The sequence below is a fragment of the Anabrus simplex genome, chromosome 1 (assembly GCF_040414725.1).
Source record: "Anabrus simplex isolate iqAnaSimp1 chromosome 1, ASM4041472v1, whole genome shotgun sequence".
Taxonomy (NCBI): domain Eukaryota; kingdom Metazoa; phylum Arthropoda; class Insecta; order Orthoptera; family Tettigoniidae; genus Anabrus; species Anabrus simplex.
In genome coordinates, this window is record NC_090265.1 from 1,180,256,795 (window position 1) to 1,180,283,835 (window position 27,041).

Below are 27,041 nucleotides of genomic sequence, written 5' to 3' on the forward strand. Positions count from 1 at the left end.
GTTAATTCACACCTGGCTCGGGGGCTGGGTGTTTGTATTGTACCCTACATCTCTGCAACTCACAAACCACTTAACACTACACTACAGTAATATGGAGTTTCCCCACACACATGGTGGTTACCACCAACTCTCATCGGAAGGTCTCCCTTATAAGGGCTACACAAAATTATTATTATTATTATTATTGTTATTATTATTATTATTATTATTATTATTATTATTATTATTATTATTATTATTATTATTATTATTATTCAATGAAGTTGAAATAATATAGACAAATATTTTTCTTTTTTTGTTTCAGTACCAGGCAATCCACTTCTTACTTTTCTCCAGACTTTTATGAGTTTAATTAAGTTATGTTGTACTGCATTAATATTCTTTATCTACAGTAATTGTAAAATATTATCTAGAGTTAAGTTATTGCAAATTTATATTACAAAATTGAATGTGTGAGAATTTGATTAAGCTTTTGCATTCTCTATGTCACCATATCTATTTTACATCACAAACCAAAAATTTTGGGTTCCAGCACCAAAAACTAGATTTTTTTTTTTTTTTTTCATTCCTTGGACAGCATTTCGAACCAACAAATCCATCCTCAAGGAGCTGAACATCAGTACTAGGTTATTGGCAAAATGTCAACAGAGGATTGTCGAATTCTTTGGTCATATTATGCATCGTGGAGAAGGAAGCCTTGAAAAGCACATAATCTTAGAAAACGTACCTGGAAAGAGGGAGTGTAGGTGAGCACCTATATGCTGGACAGATGGCATAAAACATGCAACAAAGACATCGTTCATACAATCTACCTGTATAGCAGAAGACCGTGGAGGATGGAAATGGGTACCGGTACAAAGAAATATCTTCAGAGATCACGATCCTCAGAATTGAGGGCCCGATATAGACACAAATAAACATTCATATAGCTCATAGAATATACATTTTTAATCAAGATTGCATTTCATAATTTGAACATGATTAGGTTAAGGATGGTTACAATTGTGGAGTAAGAAAAGAACAATAACACTTTGCTTCTCATTTCTTTAGATTGAAGCAAACAAACATACACAGACATCACTTACAAAACTTTATTGCTTTTCTATTAGCTGAAACTTTCTCTGCAGTGATCATGTTAAACATATTTTATCACCAGGTCTCATCTTATTGTTAAAGTCATACTGGTACTATAACCTTCCATTCTTGGTACTTTAAACTTGTTAACAATTTAGACATGAATAGCTGACCAACTTCTTTAGTCTCAGTAGAGAAGATCTCTTCGTTTTATACGCACATCAGACCACCTTGTTTCTTACATATGAGAAACCTTAATTCAGAGTCAATTGAGTAGTTGCTCATGGGCCAAGAACTCATCTTCATTTCATTTCATTTTCCTCCTGTAACAAGTAATACATACATTACATTTTACATTTTATTTCATAGTCAATATCATGCATATACATAAACATACAGAGGTAGTAAGAAATACAGTGTGAATCCTATATAAAATGAATTTGTGTGTGGGCTTCATGAAAAGAGTAGCTAGATGATTTACAGCATGGCATATAGTGAAGAGCATTTACTCCATTACCATTTTGGTAATGTAATAATTTTGTGATCTGTTTTCCTGCAATGAGGAGGAAGCTGGAAGTGAGAGGCATAAGTTAAAGGAGAAGGTGGGTTTCTTTGTAGAGAGGAACAGTGAGTGAGTTTCTTTAAATATGATACCAGAAATTTACTTTGTATTTGTATTGTATTTGTATTGTATTTGTATTTGTATTTACTTTGTATTAGTTGTTAAGGAGTGATGTGTATAGTCTTTCCTTCAGAGTATGCTGTTAAGGAGTGATATGTACAGTCTTTCCTTCAGAGTATGCCGGTTGCCACCGATCACATCTGCAGGTAATGCATTGTATATCTGTGGGCCTAGACAACTTAGCTTTCTTTGTCCTAGTAATGAGTTTCAGCATAGAATACTTATTCCAGGTCTGTCTTGTAGCCTAGTATATACTTGTGACTTGTGCTCTTTGCAGAAGAGCTTTGAATTTTTATGCAAGTATAGGGTCAGTGACTGCACAGTTAGCTGCCTTATGTAAAGTACCATTTTAGATAACTACTGTATCTATAATTACCCGTAGGTATGTACCGGTACCATTTATTGATTTCTTAGAGCATAACAGTTGCATCTTTTGGTACTGTTGCACGTTGGTGCATGGAGTCTTAATGTTAGGTTGTCTGAAGGTTGGATTGTTTTATTATGGGAGAAGCAGAGGAATTTTGTTTTGTTTCCCTTTAAAGTAAGAAGGTGGTTGTTTAGCCATTTCTGAACTATGGTTCCTGAGCTCTTTTGAAGCTGTCCTCCCAAATTTCACCTGTGACTGTGACTACCATATCATCAGCATATGAGGTAATTTTTGCATTACAGTTTAACTCACACATATCATTAATATACAACATAACAGGTGAATATTTTCTCATTATTATGCTTAACACACCATATACAGTAAAACCTTGTTAAGATGTTTCTGCAGAAAACGTACTACTGAATATACAATAAAAATTATCCAACAGGAATATGGAAACACTAGGTAACAATTTTTTCCAACATGGGAGCATTTTAGGTTGTGTATCCATGGGTACAGTGAAAACTACATCTACCATTTCTAAAGATGAGAGGAAAATATTAAAAGGTGTGAAAAACATGAGAGAACAAATATGAAAACCTTTTCTGCTGGAGCTTATAAAGTAACAAGTGCATTGAAATTTTGAAAAACACCAAACAACAAATATGAAAACATGAGCACAGGGGCCAATAAAAATATCAGTGTATTATTACATATCACACTCTTTCTAAAACAAATGTTAGCAGAAGCCTTTTTTGGAGCAGTGGGTTATTAAAACTTATTTTCTTAGAAAATGAATTGGTTACACTCGACATGTGCGACGGGGGTAATGACCTTCGCTGCCATTTTGAATAAACCAACTTGAGTGATCGAGTTAAAACTCAAAGGTGTGAGTTCAACATTTACAACCTATGCACGCTTTAAGATGCAGGCGCCAATCCAGTTTATGACAGATTAATTTTGTCTTCATTAGTAAGGAATTTCACAACTTTTTCCATATCCATAACTAGGCTATCACAAGATAAATATGCACCACACTAGTCTTCTTCTAACTGAAGCTGAAAATGTGAGAGATCTCACTGTTCGAACAAATTCTGCCTTGTGTAGTGTTTTTAATTGAGGTGAAACTAACAAACTGCAGTTTAATGCAGTGAAGACCAAAGCGATGTTTCTCACAAGGAGAAGAAAACAGAAGAAACCAAGAATAATTATGAATGGACATCAGATAAAACATGAGGATCAATTATCATTTTTGGGCATTACCCTGGACAAACAACTCACATTCAGAACTCACTTCAACAACTTAAAAATTAAAGCCAGTAAATTTTTACAGGGACTAGCTGTTGCATGCAGACCATTGTGGGGACTGAATTCAGAAGTACTTAAAATAATTTATTATATGGCATTTGTGCCACTGATTCTATACTGTGCCTCTTATTTCTGAAACACACTGGGAAAGAAATGGGCCCGGAATTAATTATTGCAAATTCAAAGAGGCTTTGCGCTCCAGATCTCCCGAGCTTACCGGACAACATCTATCGATGCAGCTCTTATTATTTCTGGAATTGAGCCGCTCTTTTTGACTGTAATTGGACCAGCCGAACTGACATTACTTAAGAAAAATAGGCCATCACCTCAGCCTATCGTCATTACTGTTATAGAACAACAATGCCACTTTTTACAGTCTAGTCATCCAAAATTATTCAAGAAGATTCTCCATAACAAATGCATAGACATTAAAGATTGCATTATTTATACTGATGGCTCTTGTACATCAAGCAATGATGGTAAGGACCTTGTTGGGTGTGCTTTTGTAGTCTATGAAAACAAAAGTGAAGTTTTTACAGCGCAGTATAAACTATCCTCCTGCTGTTTGCTCTTTCAGGCAGAACTACTAGCCATTCAATGTGCAATACAGTGGTGTCATGACAACAATAAAAGGGTCCAAATACTCAGTGACTCACAAGCTGCGTTGAAGTCTATAGACAACAAATATAATATGAACCCGTTAGCAGTTGCTATAAGAACTATAGCTCACCAAAACCATCATATCTGCATTTCCTGGATTCACGGACATACTGGACCCATCAGAAATGAGAGAGCTGATCAGCTAGCAAAAGCTACTGCTCAATCAAATCTGGAAGTCATGTATGACAGTTCTCCCTTATGCTATACAAGAAGACAAATCAAAGAACATATCTTGAATCAATGGAACCTCCTTTGCACCTCTGCTTCAAATGGATCTGTTACTAGAAGAATATATTATCCCACAGTTTGCAACCAAATTCAGTGCAAACTTTTGGTGCTAAATTTTGAGTTAACACAATTTTTGTCAGGCCATGGAAATTTCAAATCATATTTTGAACGTTCAAAAATTATTTTAACAGGTGACTATTCTTGCTTTTGTGGGTCTACTCAAACAGTTGATCATTTAATATTTGATTGTCCTGTGTTTGCAAGAGCAAGATTTGATTTGGACTCTCATTTTAACTGCTGTAATACTCAGCTTTCACAACCACTACCATATTTTCATACAGAAATGCTGTTACAAACATTTCCTAATTTTCATTCATCGCATCTTACGTAAACTGGTTCTGTAAATCACCATCATTATGTTTAACTTATAATTGTATGTTTCAACTATAACCCTAAAATGCTTTGTAAAATAGGGTTCATTTATATTGGATAATAATAATAATAATAATAATAATAATAATAATAATAATAATAAATTTCACATGATTATGTTCCTAATCCACGACACACGACAAATATTCGCTACACTTCATTGTGCCACTCAACATAAAATAAATTTCTAACTTCTGAGTGGAATGCAAAATACAAGCACATATAGGCTCACTGTGTTATTCAGCAATCTCATTGCTAACCGGCAAGCAAAACTGAACATTCCTAGGCTAATGGTTTGCTCCCCGAAGGTGCAACTTATCCTGTGAAGTTCAGGAATTTAAGGCCTTTTCCGTAATAAGCAACTGTGGCGACGGATCTTACCCGAGTTGGAAATCACGTTTCTTTCACAAAGGATAACAAATAACATTTTCAGGGCTAGGAAAAATGTGATCATACTAAGCGGTAATAGCGATTATTCTTGATGCGGTAAGTGAGGTATTTTTATATAGATTTAATAGATGAGAATTGGGACTTCAAATTTACGATGTGCTAAGTGGGAAAATGTGTTAATGAAGAAAGCACTAACAAGGTTTCACTGTATCAAAGTTTCCCAAACTCGGATATCTAGAGTCAAAATGCTCTGGCAGTTAAGGTAAGCTAATGTGCTTCTTCAAGCTTAGTTTTGTGCTTCTTCAAGTCTAGTCAGTGGTGGTTCTAGACCCAAGCTGGGTGGACAATTGCTTATACAGTTTTAAGTGGCCAGTTTTTTTGTATTAATAACTGCAGTCTGGTACAATAAATAGTTTTTCTTTCACAGGTAAAAAGATATTTCAATATACTGTAAATGACAATGAATAACGATATGGATACATAGTTACTTTCATGTAGGTGGTTTGAAAAGTTCGCAGAATGTACTAGAATTAAGTATCTTACCTCGGTGGAACTGCTTTTATTTTTCAACATAGTCTCCCTGTAGACTAATGCATTTGGTCCAGCGATGTTCCAATGCCTTGATCCCATCTCGAGAATGAGATTCCTCCAGGCCTGCAAAATACCTCTCCAATTCGGCTGTCAGTTCTTCCCGTGTAGAAAATCTCCGTCCACCGAGGAAAATTTTCAGCTTGGGGAACAGATGAAAGTCTGATGGTGCCAAATCAGGTGAATAAGGGGGATGTGGGAACAATTCGTACCCCATTTCATGAAGTTTTGCCATGGCAATAACACTTGTGTGCGGCGGAGCGTTGTCCTGATGAAAGATGACCTTTTTCCTTGTCAAACCAGGCCTTGTTTCATGTATCTTTTCCTGTAGTTGGTCTAGGAGGTTTGCATAGTATTGCCCCGTAATTGTTTTGCCAGTAGGAAGATAATCTATCAGCAGAATGCCTTTTGCATCCCAGAAAACTGAGGCCATGACCTTTCCGGCCGAACGCACTGCCTCTGCTTTCTTTGGTGGTGGTGAACCAGCATGTTTCCACTGCTTTGACTGCTGTTTTGTCTCTGGGGTATAGTAGTGGACCCAAGTTTCATCTGTAGTCACAAACCGGCGCAAAAAATCTTGTTGGTTGCACTGAAAACGGGCCAGACTTTGTTCGGACATTTCCAATCTGGTGCATTTATTGTCCAATGTCAAGAGCTGCGGCACCCATCTTGCGGATAATTTTTTCATACGCAATTCTTCAGTTAAAATATAATATACCCATTCAGAAGACATCCCTACAGCTTCAGCAATCTCCCGCACTTTCAGTCGACGATCCTCCATGACCATTTTATGCACTTTTGCAATAAATTCTGGGGTCGTAACACTTTTTGGCCGTCCACTACGCGGATCATCATCCAAGCTCTCACAACCAAATTTAAACTCGCTGGTCCACTTGGCAACAGTTGAAAATGAAGGAGAAGAGTCCCCCAGTGTGTTCTGAAAGTTGGCATGAATTTCCTTTGCTTTCATACCTTTCTCTACAAAGTATTTAATCACTGCTCGAATCTCAGTTTTTTCCATAGTCACAAATCACTACGCGGGAACAACAACAAAGAGTCATCACTACCACACTTCTGCAGCTAGAGCACTGATACGCCACGTGTTCACTCACAAAGGATGTGTGATTATTGCGAGGGAACCTCGTTGCCCTAGCACTGACATCTAGCGGTGATTCCGAGAACTTTTCAAACTGTCCTCGTATACTGCTAGGAACAATAGTGGGAACAAACATTAACCGGCAACAGTCAGTAGTTATAGCCAATTGTTTGATGGTATCCGTAATTGTGGTTTCCAAAATATTACATTGCAGTGGGTCCAAAATTAGTTATGAGGAATTTTTCTTCTTTTACATATGCTCATGCTGCCCACCCGGTGTTAGGCACCTAGAACTGCCACTTAGCCTGCTGAAGTTCTGACTCCTTGAATAATAGTTCCTTAGGTAACAGCCATTAAAAAAAAGGAAGGGCCTCAAATGGGAAGAAAAATGGGATTCTGTCTCACAATCTTGAGCATAATATATGAGCACCAAATCACCATGCTACTCAGCTCAATTAACCTTTACTCCCAGAGGAAATACTCTGACAGAAGGTGGAGATAAAGATGGCATAGGTACCCAGTCCCCAAGCCAGAGGAATTAACCAATTAAGGTTAAAATCTCCCATTCAGATGGGATTCGAACCTGGGACTCCTTAAAACAAAGGCTAGCATGTTAACCAGTTAGCCATGGAGCTGAATGGTTTACAAGATGTAAATGGTAATTAAGGAGCAGAAATTCATTTATTTTTCTTTACACACTCTTCCCTTTGAGCCAAAGTACGACAATTTATGAATTTAGAAAGAAATATACTGTTTCATTCATTTTTATGAATGTTCTAAACCTGAAACATACCTTCTAGACAATAACAATTTTAGCTGATTAGCCTTAAATAAATCTCTAATAATAATGGCGTGTCGCCTCTGAAGAGGCCTGGTGCAGGTCTTTCGAGTTGACGCCGCATAGGCGACCTGCGCGTCTTTGAGAATGGAATGATGAATGGAGAATGATGAATTCTAATGATGGCCCACACACCCATCCCCCAAGCCATTAGAATTAACCAATGAAGGTTAAAATCCCCAACCCGACCGGGATTCGAACCCATGACTTTCGGGACCAAAGGCCAGCACGCTAAACATTTAGCCACGGAGCTGGACAAACTTGTGTCCTCGTCCTGAGTTGGTGCAGTTCTTTCAGGCACACTCCCATTGGAGCCATTTCAACCACAGAGCAGCCCTCCTGCTATTCTTAAATTTCTGGCAGTACCGGGAATCGAACCCAGACCTCCAAGGACAGCAGCTAATAGTGCTAACCATTACACTATGAAGGCGGACAATAAACCTCTGAGAGACATACATAAAAAGTTAGGGTACTGCATTTAAAAATATCTACACTATAATAGATCCCTTCACACCAAAGATAGGCACCAAACTATCTCAAATGACACATACTTCTAATTACAGTATATAAACAATTTTTTCATAGAAAAGCTATAAAAGAAAAAAATTTAATTTTATAATTTGCGTTATGTCGCACTGACGCCGACAGATTGGATAGGAAATGGCTAGGAAAGGGAAGGAAGTGGCTGTGACCTTAATTAAAGCACAGCCCCAGCATTTGTCTGGTGTGAAAATGGGAAATAATGGAAAACAATCTTCAACGCTGCCGACAGTGAGGTTTGAACCCACTACCTCCGGAATGCAAGCTGACATCTACATAACTCAAACCATGCAGCTACTTGTTCGGTATAAAGTAAAGAATAGGAAAATTATCTAATATTTATATATATTTGAAAACACCAGTAACTTTTAGTTTCTAAGGAAAAGATCATTATATAATGTATTATCAAATAAGAAAACCAAACCAAACCCCGTGGCACTACAGCCCTTGAAGGGCCTTGGCCTACCAAGCGACCGCTGCTCAGCCCGAAGGCCTGCAGATTACGAGGTGCCATGTGGTCAGCACGACGAATCCTCTCGGTCGTTGTTCTTGGCTTTCTAGACCGGGGTCGCTATCTCACCATCAGATAGCTCCTCAATTCTAATCACGTAGGCTGAGTGGACCTCGATCCAGCCCTCAGGTCCAGGTAAAAATCCCTGACCTGGCCGGGAATCGAACCCGGGGCTTCCGGGTAAGAGGCAGGCACGCTACCCCTACACCACGGGGGCCGGCATTATCAAATAATAATATAAACAAAAAATGTCATTTTCAGACTTAAGATACAATTTCCAGGTGACTGTCACATATGGATGTACAGTACAATCAGGTTCAAATTTTAACACAATAACATTAAGATCCTGTTTTATTGAAAATAGGTGTACAAAGAATGGTTGGTATATTTGGCATTTTGTATCCATAAATGTCCGCTTCTGTGGTGTAGTGGTTAGCGTGATTAGCTGCCACCCCCGGAGGCCCGGGTTCGATTCCCGGCTCTGCCACGAAATTTGAAAAGTGGTACGAGGGCTGGAACGGGGTCCACTCAGCCTCGGGAGGTCAACTGAGTAGAGGTAGGTTCGATTCCCACCTCAGCCATCCTGGAAGTGGTTTTCCGTGGTTTCCCACTTCTCCTCCAGGCGAATGCCGGGATGGTACCTACCTTAAGGCCACGGCCGCTTCCTTCCCTCTTCCTTGCCTATCCCTTCCAATCTTCCCATCCCTCCACAAGGCCCCTGTTCAGCATAGCAGGTGAGGCCGCCTGGGCGAGGTACTGGTCATACTCCCCAGTTGTATCCCCCGACCAAGAGTCTGAAGCTCCAGGACACTGCCCTTGAGGCGGTAGAGGTGGGATCCCTCGCTAAGTCCGAGGGAAAAACCGAACCTGGAGGGTAAAAAGATGATGATGATGATGATGTATCCATAAATGATCTCTTACATTCAGTGTTGAGAAATACTGATTAATTTTCTTTCTTGAAATGTTCATGTTCTGTTCATAAAGTAAAACTATTTAGGTACAGTAATGTATTTTTCCCATCACTTGGCTTTCTATGTACAGCCACAGTTTTAGTTGTAGAGAAATACAGATGAATGAAATGAATGTCAAACTAAAGACATAAAGACTAATAATTATTATAACTGAGGTATGATGGAAACTATAAGATTCATATTGATTTAAAAGGCATAACTTGAAAGAAACTGACAACAGTTACAATATCAGTTGCTTACCTGATGTCGAAGCATACACATTAGTTTTTCAATTCTTGCAATCATAGGTCGACTGACTTCTTGGTTGAGTAAAGTATCAAAATCCTCATGGTTCATCAGAGTCCGAAACAACTGCTTTGCAAACTGCCTGAAATTAAACAGATATATCACTTATTTGCCATTTTCAAATGGCTGCCTTCCTGATGAAGCTGGGAATCAGAAACAAGCTCTTTGGAGCCTGAGAAGAGATGTAGAGAAACAGGGACTGCTGAGGAGAGAGATAGCAGTGTATGAAGATGTAGAGATTGTCCTTCTCCTTTTGTGTTTTCATGTTTGTTTTTGTCTTCTTTCTGTTGCTCCCTCTTCCTACACTGACCTGTCATTGTGTTCATCCTATTATGTATTCCTTTTCATTTAAATTGAGTAAATGACAGTATACAAAAATATACAAATATACACAAAGTTACATTTCCTGAGAAAAATTTATTTGAAAAGTTTCACCCACACTTTTATTAATAGTGAAAGTAAACTTGTGTCCTCATCCCGAGGTGGTGCAGCTCTTTTCAGGTATACCCCCATTGGAGGTGAGCTGCACGTGCCGTTTCCACCACATCAGTGGCGGCTCGTGGGGTGTAAGTTTGGTGCAGCCCAACACGCGCGTGTGCAGTAAACGTGTACATTTTGAATAGGCTTTCATTTTGAATAGCCATGAGGAAATCAGGTATTGGGGTGATGCTTTGGGATGATAATGGCTTACAAATTATCCACTGTATCATCTTCAAGCACTTACTTTAACAAGCACAATATGAGTATAAAATAACTAAAAAAGCAAATATTACATTCGGTAACGTCTATTGCTTGTATGTTAAATCTATTCTTTGGTCCTTTGAGCACCGAACTTGGCAATGGTGTCATCGTAAAAGGGCATTGTATATATCAAGTCATTGAGCGGTGACTTCTCCAGGGATATGGTTGCCAGCACAGTCAGCCTCTCCTGGGATGTTGAATTCCTTAAGTAGGTTTTTATCTGCTTAAGGCACAAAAAGCTCCTTTCTACTGAGGAGCTGGTAGATGGTATGTACTTATTAAACAAAATAATTTATATGCTTCTTTGAACATTTCCTTGGGTTCATTCTCATTGAGCTACAGAATTATTTCCTCCAAACTGGTATTTTTGTAGATAGAATCAGACGGCAAAAGACCTAGAGGCAGACCTCGAAGCAGATGGATCGAACAAGTCAAACAAGATCTAGAACATAGAGGAGTGGATTGGAACCAAGTACAGGAAGAAGAATGGTACCTGAATCGACTGAAGTGGCGAGCGCTCATACACCGCACCTGGGAAACTGGAGACGGTTAACTAATGATGATGATGAATCAGAATACGTATATTGAAGTTCTTTTTTTAACATGATTATATTCATAAGACTAAACAATTTTTCGATAATGAAAACTTTTTATTGATCAAAAAAGACCCAATGCAAGCTTTACAATGCCAATTAAAGCAAACATTAAAGAATACTTCATTCCTCTTTACCGAACAGGAGAAGCAAAAACTAGTAAATATGAACCCGGGCCTTCCAACAGCGAGAACACTCTCCAAGATTCACAAGACCGGGGTTCCCATTCAACCCATAATAAACTACAGACCTAGTCCTCTATATCAATTAGCTAAGTTCATCCAGAAATTCCTAAAACAACACTATAAATTTATGGCAAACAAATCCATTAAAACTCTATAGAACTGGTTAATAAATTAAGCAATTTCAAATTACAAGATTCTCATACCTTACATTCATTTGATATTGTCAATATGTTTCTGAGTATTAGTACTAATAAGTTGCTTCCTTTTGTTTTTAAGTATCTAAGATCCTACAGTCAGCTAAGTGAACTTGAAATACAAGATTTCATGAAAATGGTTAAGTTACTTGTAAACAATAACTACTTCATCTTTGACAAGGTCATTTATAAACAGAATGGATTGTCAATGGGATCTCCGGCTTCGGGTATCTTGGTGGAGATTTATCTGGATAACATGTGTGTGTCAAATATTGTGGGATAAGAGATTTTTAAGTTCTCTAGAGCATCAAGATGGAGGATTTTAGAAAATTCTTCAAACTTAGAGCTATCTTCTAAGCAAAGAAATTTGAACTTCTGCTATCTTGAAATCTTGTATCAATTTCTATGGAGACTAAATCCAATATCTGAACATAAAGCACTTGATACTTAAGAAAATTTCATTTTCTGTTTTTAAACTAGAATGTATTTTTAGTTCAATTTTGGTTTTCTTCTCAGCCATATGGAAAGGGGTTTTAAATGTTTCTTCATTCCTTTATTTACAGTTCACTCACAATTAATCCGCCACATGGACACGATTCACATGATAACAATGGACATTTATTTTCACTGTAAAAGAATACTCCATACATCACAAGTTCAAATTTATAACAACCTTCTTCTTACAACTGTTGGAAGCCACAACTCTCGCAACAAAATATTCTAGTAAATTTGTCTTTGTTTGATTGTGTTTTAGCATGAGATTGAGATACTAACATTGTCAGCAATGCTATAGGAGCCAGCATGTGTTCACCCTAAGCAGATAGCCCGGGTTACATATTCGGGTGTGTTCGGATATTATCGTCCCAGCTCGTGCCATGCAGCCAAAATCCCAGCGCGTCGATGGGCTGCATCAAGCAAAATACAGCCGTATACATACTGTTGGCAGTCTACCGCGTTGTCATGGCAACCATTATGTTACATGTCACAAGTCAGCCAGCACTGCTGCGAGCATTGACAGGCATGCACTCAGACTGCAAGGCCCACTCGTAAATGAAGCGAACAGAGGTGCTTGCTTAATTAACTATGAGGCTCTTGAGTAATCACAACATATAGGATGCACTCTTCATTTAAAAAAAAATAACAAACAGGTTTTAAAGAGAAATTATAGGGATGCAGAAAATGATAAGACAATTATTTTGAGAAATGTTAGTTCAGCCGGGATGTACCAGATGCACTTGAAAAGCCGCTACTACACGATATACCAGTCCTCCTGCCATTCTTAAATTTCTAGCAGTACCGGGAATCAACCCAGGCCCCCAAGGATGGCAGCTAATAACACTAACCGTTATGCTACAGAGGTGTAAACTTTTATCGATGAAGATCATATATATCACAATATAGACTGTTAAAAGAGAGCCTTAAATAAAATTGTTTATACTTTTAAATTCTAGTCTTCTTGCTTTGACCTCGGCAAAGTTATCTATTACTTATTCAATTGGAAGAACTGCAACTTTTTCAGTCTTTCTTGATCCTTTGTTCTCTTCAGATAATTCTTTATTATTTTAAGTTTAGAAAAAGAGCACTCTTCAATGACAGTTGTGACAGGAAGTGTCAGAAACAACATCAACACTGTACAGACTGGACTAAAGGAAATGTTTTTTCACTATAATTAGAGAAGCCAGTTCAGTGACTGTTCTCACTTTTGATATCTTACCATTAGGTGTTAATTAATACTACTCATGAAATCACTGAAATATCTTCGCTGTGTGTATCTGTAAACTCCTATGTTTTGTGCAGAAGATCACTGCCACTTAAATTTTGTAATGATCTTGGTTCCATCACACTGAAGTTCCATATCACTTCACTCAAGGCACTGAAATGACACTTTATTTGATTTACAATGACATCTAGCTTGCAGAAAATTACTTTTACTTTAAAGAGTCTTTCAGGATCCTTTAATCACTCATCTTGACAGAGCTTGATGTAGTTATGCTGCACTTTCCTATGTCTATTAATATGAAGAAATTCAGGCTGAGTGGTCCACGATTCTGCTACTATGTTCGCCTCTTTCTTCAGGTCTTCAAAGTTATTTCTTTTTTTTTTTTTGCCATTTGCTTTACATCGCACCGACAGATATGTCTTATGGCGACGATGGGATAGGAAAGGCCTAGGAAGTGGAAGGAAGCGGCCGTGGCCTTAATTAAGGTACAGCCCCAGCATTTGCCTGGTGTGAAAATGGGAAACCACGGAAAACCATCTTCAGGGCTGCCGACAGTGGGGCTCGAACCCACTATCTCCCGATTACTGGATACTGGCCGCACTTAAGCGACTGTAGCTATCGAGCTCGGTCAAAGTTATTTCAATAATTCTTCAGTTCTTCAATGCAGTTTTGTAAAAGCCCTGTTGATTTTGTTAAATCCATGCTTTTGGATTGAAGTGCATTGGACACAAGATTGATTTTCTGCAATATTTTGCAGTAATAAACAAGCAAACAAAGAAAGTTATAATTTTCAATATGCCCTTCTAGTGTTTCAGCTTCATTTTCTTCATCTGATTTAGAGTATAATAGAATTAACTTACAAAGAGCCTTTTGACTACCTCAAAATATCACTTCCAAGACATAACCTGTGTCGTATTTTCTGGTCTATTTCATTGAATCAACTTTCCTCAGAGTAAACATATTCATCTGAATTTGATAAAAGACTGCTAAGAACAGCCTACCATTTGATACTATGGCCAAAAGTTACATACAGGCATTGGATTACACTGTACCAAAAAATCTCTAATTTCTTCAATATCTGTCACTGCATTATTGACCACAAGATTTTAATTAAAGGTGGTGCAATGTACACAAATTACACTGGCTCAGTATTTTGTATTCTCTTTTGAACACTACTGTGAACACTACTTCATCATATTCTTGCCCACAGCATTTCTTCAGAGAAATCCCTTTCTTTACTACCTCACTAGCTAAATACAGTAAAAGACTGGCCCTCCACTATATGAAAATTAATTCTTTCATTTCTAAAGCATTTGATATCCCATTCTCATCTTTCCAGATCACAGAGCAACAATAAATTTTAATTAGCTGATCTATCTTAGATATATCTTGACCCAGCTTGGCAGGTTTGATCCTGGCTCAGTCCGGTAGAATTTGAAGGTGCTCAAATATGCCAGCCTCGTATCGGAACATTTACTGGCACATAAAAGAACTCCTGCAAGACTAAATTCCAGCACCTTGGCATCTCCAAAAACCATAAAAGTAGTTAGTGGGACATAAAGCAAGTAACATTATTATGATATATCTTGAGTGGTGTCAATTATTATTATTATTATTATTATTATTATTATTATTATTGAGAAGAAGGGAGTCTGTCATATTTTATCCACTATTTTGCCTTCCTTAAAATGATAGGTCAATGAATTCATTCTGCAGCCTGGGACTGTATTGAATCTGCCAACTAAGCGAGTTGGCTGTGTGGTTAGGTGTCCGCAGCCCTGAAGATAGTTTTCCGTGATATCCCATTTTCACCCTAGGCAAATGCTGGGGTTGTACTTTGGCCATGGCCACTTCCTTCCCCCTCCCAGCCCTTTCCTATCCCATCATCGCCATAAAGCCAATCTGTGTTGATGCAACGTAAAGCAACTTTATAGACATATAAATTTCATTGTATAAGGTCCATATTGAACTGTTGCAAACATTTCAAGAAAAATTGTATTTTTCTAGCTGAAGATGGCTCAATATGAGCCAAAAAATGTCCAGGTTTATATAATGATTATTTAAATTTGAATGGTCTAATGAAGTATTGAATAGGTGGATCTGGAAGTTCACATTCTATCTATATATATAAAAGAACATGTCCTGACTGACTGACTGACTGATTCATCATCGCTGAGCCAAAACTACTGGACATAATGAAATGAAATTTTGAGGACACATTTATATTACAATGTAGGTGCTTGCTAAGGGAGGATTTTTTAATATTCCGTCGCTAAGGGGGTGAAAACGGGGGTGAATTTTTAAAATGAGTGTAACCAGATCTCTAAACTTTAAAAGGTACAGATGTAAAAATTGGTATTTAGAATCTCCTTTAAAAATAAAGAAACACATATTTTTTTTGTTTTCAGAAAATACCACTATGAGGGGTGAAAAAGGGGTTGAATGCCTTTAATCAGGATAGTTATATCTCAGAAACTGAAGATATTACAGACCGGAAAATTAGTATTTGGAATCTCCTTTAAAAATAAAGAAACACGTATTTTCTTGTTTTCGGAAAATCCAATTAATGGCGGTTAAACAGGAGTGACAAATGGGGTGAATTTTTTGAAAGACTATATCTACAGTATATCACAGACGTAAAAATTGGTATTTGGAATCTCCTGTAAAAGTAAAGAAACATAGGTGATTTGTTTTCAAAAACGCCACTTAAGGGAAACTAAAAAGGGGGTGAAATTTTAAAATGAGCATGTCTTCAGTATATCTCAAAAACTTAACATTTTGCAGAAGTGAAAAATGGTATTTTTATCCCTATTAAAAAAGAAACATGTATTTTTTTGTCTTCGGAAAAAACACTTGGTAAAAATGACTGAAAATGGGGTTGAATTATTTTTATTAGGATACTTATATCTCAAAAACTGAAGATGTTACAGACATGAAATTTGGTACTTGGAATCTCCTTTAAAAATAAAGAAATACATATTTTTTGTTTTCGGAAATCCACTTAAGGGAGGTGGGGGGTAGAACTGAAAATTGTTTTGAATTATTTGTATGAAGATACTATTATCTCAAAAACGGAATATGTTGCAGACGTGAAAATTGGTATTTGGAATTTGCTTTAAAAGTAAAGAAACACGTATTCCTTTGACTTTGAAAAATCCAATGAGGAGGGGTGGTGGTGAAGGATTTGAAAAATTAATTGAATTAATTGTGTGAGGATACTTATTTCTAATTAAAACTAAAGTTGTTACAGACGTGAAAATTGGTATTTGGATCTCCTTTAAAAACAAAGAGAAACGCATTTTTGGGGGAAAGTCATCTTGGGGGGTGGGGGTGGAAAGGAGTTGAATTTCTTTTATGAGGACACATATCTCGAAAACTGAAGATGTTACAGCCGTGATAATTAGCATTTAGAAGATCCTTTACTAATAAAGAAACAAGTATTATTTCCAGAAAGGAAGTAAAAACTGAATTCTTTTTATGGGGTAAATTATATCTCAAAACTGAAGGTGACAGATGTGAACATTGGTATTTGGAATCTCCTTTAAGCATAAATAAACATGTCTCCTTTCTTTGGGAAGGGGGAGGGGGTAGGGGAGAATCAACTTAACGGCGGTAGTGTGGAAAAGGAGTTGAGACCAATGTTTTTACATCTCATAATGTACTTGATTCCTATCATAAACCGATTTTTAATCTTTCCTGGGTTCGTTTTCAAAAGCCATCTTTTCCTTTGAAGAACTTAAAGTTAGATTACAGTAGATTCTCCTGGCACTTAAGTAAAAAATTTAAACACAATTGAAATAAACGATAGGAATGATATTGGCCATGCAATTGTTCACCTCTATAATAAGGTCAATAATGCACAGAAGTATATCATTGGTATCGCCAGAAATCCCGCGCAAATGCCTACACACGACAATGGTGCAGGTCTCATTGTCAACAATGACAATGGTGGCAGATGTAATTTACTACCAAGTAGCATCTTGCATCTTGCTGCAGCATCCAGAACATCAATAATAATAATAATAATAATAATAATAATAATAATAATAATAATAATAATAATAATAATAATAATTTTCTGGACTGTCGTCAAAATGTGCGGACCGCGCTGGGAATGGGACCTGACTGGGTAATGACTACGAATGCAGTCCTGCTGCGGGTTCAGTACTGCCATGGCACCCAAGACGACACCACGCCGGATCTCCTCAAGGATTTGTCCATATTAAAAATGCTTATAGGAAAAGTTGGCAAAGATTTAGGGACCCAACTGACCGGGCGGTATACCTGGAGCTAGCCCGGGAAGTACGAAATCAATTGCTGGAAAGTAGGATGAAGAATGGGAGGAACCTTGTCGTGAGATTGCAAATTTTGGTGGATTATATATAAAATGTTAAGCATTCAATTATAAATTTCAGCATAATACCGTAGTGAAGCACGGGTATGTTGCTAGTTTTCCACTTTTTTCATTACCCTCCTTTACTAATTTGGATTTTATTACTGACAATATTGTTTATTTCACTTATTTCCAAATTTAACTGCGAATCTTCTCCACATACATCACAGAAATATTTTGACTTTCAAGCGCTACTTTTACCTTCAGTTTTTTAAGGACTTTAATCTCTTTGAATGACATCTATGTGCCATCGTTCTGCTTTGTTTACTACGTGTGCGTAAATTGTTTTCTTAACACCACCACTACCTTGATGACATACAGCTGTTAGAACATAACAAGTGATCCACAACTCTAAAGATTCTTCGGTATCCAGACTGATCTTATTGAATTGATCCTTCTATGGCAACTAAATGCATTAATTTATGCATTTTATCCATAATCTGAAACTTTTATCACCATTGTGACCTTCTCATAATATCAGTTATGCAATACGTCCAACACATCGCAGTGCAAGCTGTCAGAACTTCATAATGAAAGAATTAACAGTCTCAAGATTCTTTGACATCCAAATTGATCATCGTGAGTTCTTCCTTCAATGACAGCTAAGTGCATTTCATTAATTTATTCATTTTATGCATTATCTGAAACTTTTATCACAATCTTTAGAGTTGTGTATCACTCGTTATGAAGTTCTAACAGCTGTATGTCATCAAGGTAGTAGTGGTGTTAAGATAAAGCTGGAATTCAAGATGATTTAATTGGGGCAAGCATTTGTTCACAGGAAGAGGATTACTGATAGTTTACTAAGGGAGACGTTCAATAAATTTCCAACTTCTTTGAAATCATTGGAAATGAGTTACAGTCGATGACTACAATGAGATGAGGAAAAAAAAAAATTTTCTTCTGTAGAAGGTATTCATATCATGTCAATTTTCAGCTGATCACACTTAACAAACTGTTTTCCAGGAGCAAACAGAAGATATGGCCAGCAAAATAATTTATTTTCTTTTATCCTATTACCTCCACATAGCCATGAGATACTCTGGTCTTAAATTGTTTCTGAAATTTAGAGAAGTTTAACACAAAAATAAAATTCCAGAGATGTATTGACCTAAACAGTAAAATATACCTGGAAAATTCATACCTGGTATTAACATTACCATCTGCCAGGAGTTGTGCCATTGTTGCAAGCATTCGCCGCCTAGTGTCTTTGTTCCCATATGGTCCCAAGATGACATCTGGCCCTGCTAGTACTGCAATGCATGTCAGAAGTCTTGCTGTAGCCGATCGCACCAGTGGGTTCTTATGACTGTGAAGGAACAAGTCTGTGTTGAGTTATTCAAGAACAGAGCTGGATTTGCTTTAACATCCTGGTTCTGTACTGAAACCAATATAGCTTTCTGGTGGTAAATTTTGCATGTTAACATGTTAATCTCAGGCACCTTAAGGCAAATAACATCTTGCAAGTGTAAACACATGCAAAGATTTCAAGATATGGATTGTTATAGATTGTAGGTCCTCTATTATTTTATGGATGGTAGTACGACGGATGTTCTGACCTTCATAAATATGTGTCAAAATAGTAATTCCTCCCTTTACTCATCCAGCAAATGTTTTTCCCTCCTGTCACATTGCAAGCCAGTCCAAGCCCCTCCCGGCTCCATTTCCATTGTGCCAGAAACAAGATAGAGTACGACAAGTAGTAAGTTTATATGTGTTAAAGTTGTTGAAATGATTTGTAATGATGATTCTGGAGATGAATTAATTCCAGAATTAGACAGTTGGAGTGAAAGTGCACTGAGCAGATATATTTTGGCTGAACAGCTTACATTCAAGCAAGTTGCTTTACGTCGCACCGACACAGATAGGTCTTATGGCGACGATGGAGCAGGAAAGGGCTAGGAGTGGGAAGGAAGCGGCTGTGGCCTTAAATAAGATACAGCCCCAGCATTTGCCTGGTGTAAAAATGGGAAACCACGGAAAACCATCTTCAGGGCTGCCGACAGTGGGGTTTGAACCCACTATCTCCTGAATACTGGATACTGGCCGCACTTAAGCGACTGCAGCTATCGAGCTCGGTCAGCTTACATTCAAGAGGCAGTGGGTTGGTACCACTGTCATCTGTCCTGAAAATATTTTTTGTGGTTTCCAATTCTCCTCAACAAGGCAAATGCTAGGACAGTTCAATCAGTTGCTACTGATCTGCATTTAGGGCAGTTGCCCAGGTGGCAGTTTCCCTATCTGTTGTTTTCCTAGCCTTTTCTTAAATGATTGCAAATAAATTAGAAATTCATTGAACATCTCCTTGGTATGTTATTCCAATCCCTAACTCCCCTTCCTATAAATGAATATTCACCCCATTTCGTCCTCTTGAATTCCAACTTTAGCTTCATATTGTGATCTATCCTACTTTTAAAGACACCACTCAAACTTATTCATCTACTAATGTCATTCCATGCCATCCCTCTACTGAGAGTTTGCAACATACTACTTAGTCGAGCAACTCATCTCCTTTCTCCCAAGTCTTCCCAGCCCAAACTTTGCAACATTTTTGTAATGCTACTCTTTTGACGGAAATCACCTAGAACAAATTGAGCTGCTTTTCTTTGGATTTTTTTTTTTTTCAGTTCTTGAATCAAGTAATCCTGGTGAGGGTCCCATACACTGTAACCATACTCTAGTTGGGGTCTTACCAGAGGCTTATATGCCCTTTCCTTTACATCCTTACTACAACCCATAAATACCCTCATAACCATGTGCAGAGATCTGTACCCTTTATTTACAATCATATTAATGTGATTACCCCAAATGAAGATCATTCCTTATATTAATACCTAGGCCTAGGTATTTACAATGATCCCCATAAGGAACCTTCACCCCATCAATGAAGTAATTAAAACCGAGAGGAATAATTCTATTTGTGAAACTCACAACCTGATTTTTAACCATGATTATCATCATACCATTGCCTACTGTCCACCTCACAACATTATTGAGGTCATTTTGCAGTTGCTCACAATCTTGTAACTTATTACTCTATACAGAATAATATCTTCCAAAAAAAGCCGTATCTCTGATTCCACTTCTTTACTCAAAACTATATATGTATATAATAACATGTCCCGACTAACTAACTGACTGACTGACTGACAGATTCATCATTGCTGAGCCAAAACATAAAATGCAATTTTGAGGATACATTTATATTCCAATGTAGGTGCTCACTAAGCAAGGATTTTTGGATAGTCCATCACTAAAGGGGTGAAAAGGGGTGTGAAATTTTAAAATTAGTGTATCTATGTCTCAAAAATTTAACAGTTTGAAGACGTGAAAATTGGTATTTGGAATCTCCTTTAAATAAGAAAACATGCATTTTTTTAAATTTTCATAAAATCCTTTTAAGGGGTGAAAAATGCTGAAAATGGGATTGAATACCTTTTATGAGGATACTTATATCTCAAAAACTGAAGATGTTAGTAATGAAAATTGGTATTTGAATCTTTTTAAAAATAAAGAAACACGTAGTTTTTTGTTTTTGGAAAATCTATTTAAGAGGGGGTAAACAGGAGTGACAAAGGGGGTGAATTTTAAAATGAGTATATCTACAATATATCTCAAAAACATACAATGTTACAGATGTGAAAATTGGTATTTGTAATCTCCTGTAAAAGTAAAGGAATACGCATAATTTCTTTTCTGAAAATCCATTTAAGGGGAAGTGTTAAAGGGGTGAATTATTAAAATGAGCACTTCTGCAGTATATCTCAAAAAATTAACATATTATAGATGTGAAAACTAGTATTTTTAATCTTTTAAAAATTAGGTGACATGTATTTTATTATTTTTGCAAAAACACTAGGAGAAGGGGGTCAAAGCCTCCGTGGCTCAGACGGCAGCGCGTCGGCCTCTCACCGCTGGATACCGTGGTTCAAATCCCAGTCACTCCATGTGAGATTTGTGCTGGACAAAGCGGAGGCGGGACAGGTTTTTCTCCGGGTACTCCGGTTTTCCCTGTCATCTTTCATTCCAGCAACACTCTCCATTATCGTTTCATAGCATTTATCACTCATTAATAAATCACCTTGGGAGTGGCGACCCCATTGTAATAACAGCCTATATATGTTTCATTCATTACATCCCTGACCCGGCCAATGACTGGAAAACAGGTTGTAGGTTTTCATTTTTCACTAGGAGGGGGATGGGGTAAAAATGACTGAAGAAGGGAGTTAAATTATTTTTATTAGGATACTGGTATCTCCAAAACTAAAAGATATTACAGACGTGAAAATTGGTATTTGGAATCTTCTTTAAAAATAAAGAAACAAATTTTTTTGTTTTTGGAAAATCTACTAAGAGGGGGTAAACAGAAGTGACAAAGGGGGTGAATTTTAAAATGAGTATTATCTACAATATATCTCTAAAACGTAACATGTTATAGGCATGAAAATTGGTATTTGGAATCTCCTGTACAGTAGCACGGTGGGTAGGAAAGTTTCAGCAAGGACGTGTGTCAACCAGTGATGAGCAACGTTTGGGACGACCTATCAGTGTGTGGACCGACGTGGCACATGCCATCATCGAGCAGTTCCTGGATGAAGATGGACGATGGACGCTACTGGAGTTACAGAGGGCAAGTGGCATCGAGAAGTGCACCATCCACAGGATATTGCATAATGAGCTGCAACTGCACAAAATCGCATTGCGGTGGCTACCGCATGCACTGACGGAAGTTCAAAGGTGGGTGCACTATGCAATATGCTCTGACCACCTTGCATGCTGGCAACAGGACGGCGATCAATTCTTGTCATGAATAATTGCCATCGATGAATTTTGGGCCAGGGCATACGAACCAGAACTGAAACGTCAGTCCGCGGAGTGGCTACATGCTGGATCACCAAGGAGGCAGAAGGTCTGTCAGAATCCTTTCCCAGTCAAATTGATGGTGATCGTCATGTATGATGTCAAGGGTGTCATTGTTTGCCACTTTGGTCCACATGGCAGAACAGTGACCGCACAGTACTACAGGGACTTCCTGGTGCGACAGGTACGACGTGGCGTTCGGGAGAAACATCCGGATCTTGTGGACAGTGCAATAATCCTGCACGACAATGCAAAACCACATAAAGCAGAGTGTGTAGGGCAGCTACTGCGACGTTAGGGATGGGAAGAATTGGAGCACCCACCGTACTCTCCCGACATTTCGCCCTGTGACTTTGATCTCATTCGAAAGATTAAGGAACCACTACGTGGTAGGTGGTTTGCAACACGAGAGGACATTGCTAATGCTGTGCGACAACAGGTGACCCGATTCACACATGGTGCGGCAAATGCTGAGTCAGATGGTTTTCAGTGCCTCCCACATCATTGGCAGCGTGTGGTGCCAGTAGCAGGGGACTACTTTGAGGGTCTTTAGGCCCAGGTTCGTCATGTCAACTTTATGTGTACTGTGTTGTCATTCTTTTGCACCGGGAAGGCCATATTGCCCTGTATACTACCGTAATAAATTAGTGTGTTATGATATTTCAGTGCTATTCATTGTCCACACATGTAGTTAACACCTTATCCTTTAGTCTGTATAAGTCACATTTTCCAACCAGACTGGTATCTTCAAGAAAAAAAAAAACAATTGCCATGACTTTTGCCCCAACCCTCGTATCTCGAAAACAAAGGATGTTACGTACGAGAAAATTGGTATTTGGAATCTACTTTAAAAATAAAGACACATGTATTTTATGGCGGGCGAGGTGGAGGGGGAGGGGTGGAATCAACTTAAGGGGCATGTAAAGGGAGATGAATTCTTTTTACAAGGATACAAATAAGAAGTGGACTTAAAACAACACACCCCAATAGGTGTTTTGAGTGAGTGGTGAGGAATGATGACAAAAATATGCATTTATATGAAACCGTAGCTGCCTCTGTGGATCAGTGATAGAGTGTTGGCCTCTGGATCCCCAGATAGCGGGTTCAAACCCGGCAGAGGTAGTCGGATTTTTGAAGGGCGGAAAAAAGTCCATTCGACACTCCGTGTCGTATGATGTTGGCATGTAAAAGATCTATGGTGACACATTTGGTGTTTACCCAACAAAATTAATTAAATCTCAGCCATAGATGCCCAAGAGAATTTTGGTTTACTCGGTCTGCCATCTAGTGGGCCTAGCGTAAAATGGAACATCAAAATTGACAACCAGACAACCAGATGGCATAAAATTGAAATGCCTGCACACGGTAGCTGAGGCCATACGATTATTATTGTTGTTGTTGTTGTTATTATTATTATTATTATTATTACCGGTATTATTATTATTATTATTATTATTATTATGATTATTATTATTATTATTATTATTATTATTATTATTATTATTATTATTACATTGAAGAGGCAGACACAAGTGAGTGGAAATAATTCCAGAATCAGCTACAGTAGATTCTCTGTGATTGTCAACACACACTAATTAAGAGGCCCTGGGGACATTTACAACATTATTAGGCCTATGTTGTTTTGCTACTGACATCTATGTAGCAGAATCAACTCATCATTGTTTACAAATTAATAACTTTACATTATTACATTATTTTTGAGTTTTATGGTTTTCAATGGAATCCAAACCACACAGACAGGACTGTCTATTCTGAAACACTCTTCTTCTTCTTCTCCTTCTTCTTCTTCTTCTTCTTCTTCTTCTTCTTCTTCTTCTTCTTCTTCTTCTTCTATGGCCTTTTTCTAGTTACCTGGGGTCAGCATTTTGTATGGATTTAGCCTAGTTTTATGGCTGGATGCCTTTCCTGATGCCAGCACTACACAGAGGGACGTATTCACTGTTGCGTGTTTTTGCAGTTTAATGTGTTTTATGTAAATGAAGATGTGTATTAAGACAAACACAAACACCCAGCCCCTGATCTAGAGGGATTAATCAAAGTTAGAACCCCTGACTTAGCTCGGAATCGAACCCAGGGCCCTCTGAATCGAAGGACACTATGCTGACCATTCAGCTAGGGAACCAGACTCTATTTTGAAATACTCACATGGTATAAAGTCTGGAATCTGTAACATATGGCTGCACATAATGTCACTCGGGAGTGGACTCAAGACTGACAACTCATGCTACCTTTATTTTCTTCCAGTTAGTCTCAAGAAAGAAGCAGGCAAGTTAGAATATTCAGAGGGCCCCTCATACCATTTCATGTGTGATGCAGATCTGCAGAACACATTCCAAAACTGGTGTGATTCACCTGACTTTTCTTAGGCTATCGTTACTTTAAAATATTAGTATACTGTACAGTCTAGTATGAAACATGTTTCATTTTCACATTTTTACATATTCTCTGCTTCAAGACCAACAGTCAAATGTGTATCACCAATGTGTCATGTTCCCTCTCCCACTTCCTTTCATGCAGACTACTCATTCAACCAGCCATCTATGATGCTGCCTGTAAAGAAGGCTTGTTTTCTAAATGCCAACTCACAGATTCTGGGGCTTCAATTCAAGACTAATGAACAATAATGCCACTAAGTTATCATCTCACACAACTGATTGAGAAATAATCTGACTGATTAACCTTACCCAGATCCTTTCTCCACAAGAGCTCTCACACTATGGAAGGTAGGAATAAAGGTCACCATGGCATCCAATGACTCATTTGCATCTTGACGAATGAAGCGATTCATGTCAGCTGTTTTATGAAGCAGACATCCAACAACCTCATCAAAATCCTGTTGACAAATCCAATTCATAATTATTACTTTCCTTTACCTTTCAGTATGCCCATTCACAATTGTAAAGGAAAAAAAAAAAAAGTGATGAATGACAAGATGATGGTGATTATTGGACAACCAATTGTATTAACACTAATAAAAGAGAAAATTGAAGAAGTCTGTCACTTTGAAGAATGAACGTATTGACAAAAGAAGGGCCGTAAAAGGTGTGACAATGAAAGATACCCTAGGTCAGGGATGGCAAACCTATGCCATGCGTGTCATTAGGTGACACGCGAACATGTTTTCGGTGGCACACCACATGCACATATTAACATTTTTATGTACTTTTGTATTATAGACTATACATATCTCGTGCATCGTACAGTCATAGTGCTTCAGGTTTAAGAAATAAATACCGAAAATCTAGATTCTAGTTCCATTCAAACGTGCATTATGGCAACACTACAACACTGATAGGTCCGGAAGTCAAGTGAAATAAATGTCAGATGCGGCCGACGAGCCATTCGCTCACCCACATCAGTGAATTAGTGAAGTTTGGCTTTAGTGTTTGCCAGCATCGCATAATTATTCTTAGTCAGTAACTGTTTATTGTTGTGAATTTTGTAAGACAAATAATTGCCAAGAAATTATCCAGATTTCGAGATGTGGAGAAACTATCGCACTTTATTTCAAAACTTCATATTGCACAAATGAGGTTTTTTTTTTTTTTTTTTTTTTTTTTTTTGAGTGGTTAGAAATTGACAGTTTAGAAATGGAGTTCACTGAATTTTAAGAAAGCATATATGGGTGAAAAAACTCATACAACTTGATGAAGGATTAGTGAAAATCGAGTGTGCTGTTGATGGTTAATACTCTCTCCAGAAGCCAGAGAACTTAATACTTTAACAGTGGAACAGTCTCCCACAAAAGTTTCCGGCCATGAAGAAACTTGCTATAGCGCTACTTACTTTGTTTGGGTCATCGTACGTCTGCAAGCAGCTATTTTCTACAATGAACGTTGTGAAGCCAAGTTATGAATCTAACGTAAATGACAAACCTACTAAGTATTTTTGTGGTATTCGCAAAATACGACCATGAAACATGCAATCACATGTATTTTGTATTTTACAATATGTGTGTGTGTGTGTGTGTGTGTGTGTGTGTGTGTGTGAGAGAGAGAGAGAGAGAGAGAGTGTGTGTTTGTGTGTGTGTAATAACATATTATGAAACATAATTTGGAATTAGGGATGGAAGTCAGTGGTGGCGGTGGTGAGTGTGGGCGGGGGTTGTATCCATTACAAACGAAAATAACACGTGGCACAGTAGACAGTTGAGAATAATAATCCAGACCTAAAATGGCACACTAGTTAGAAAAGGTTCGCCATCCCTGCCCTAGGTCTTGCAGACATAATACTGTTGGGATTGGAAGAGAACACGAGTTGACCAAGGGTGGTCACATAGGAAAGATGAAAGTGAGGAACCTGACATGAGTGGAACCAATGCCAGAGACAGCTTGGGGAATTGTGGTTGCCAACCCACACTCCCA

At 37.9% G+C, this 27,041-nt stretch overlaps 1 protein-coding gene across 1 annotated transcript; it reads right to left on the reverse strand.

The window, feature by feature from the left end:
* Positions 1 to 1,249: 1,249 nt before the first annotated feature.
* On the reverse strand, positions 1,250 to 25,451 carry LOC136877332 (TOG array regulator of axonemal microtubules protein 2-like). Its single transcript, XM_067151279.2, has 4 exons — positions 25,362 to 25,451; positions 18,941 to 19,105; positions 9,926 to 10,052; positions 1,250 to 1,397 (listed from the first exon to the last, which is right to left on the reverse strand). The coding sequence occupies exons 1-4, from the start codon at positions 25,418 to 25,420 to the stop codon at positions 1,377 to 1,379; spliced, it is 372 nt and encodes a 123-aa protein (XP_067007380.1). The 5' UTR covers positions 25,421 to 25,451; the 3' UTR covers positions 1,250 to 1,376.
* Between the last annotated feature and the right edge of the window lie 1,590 nt (positions 25,452 to 27,041).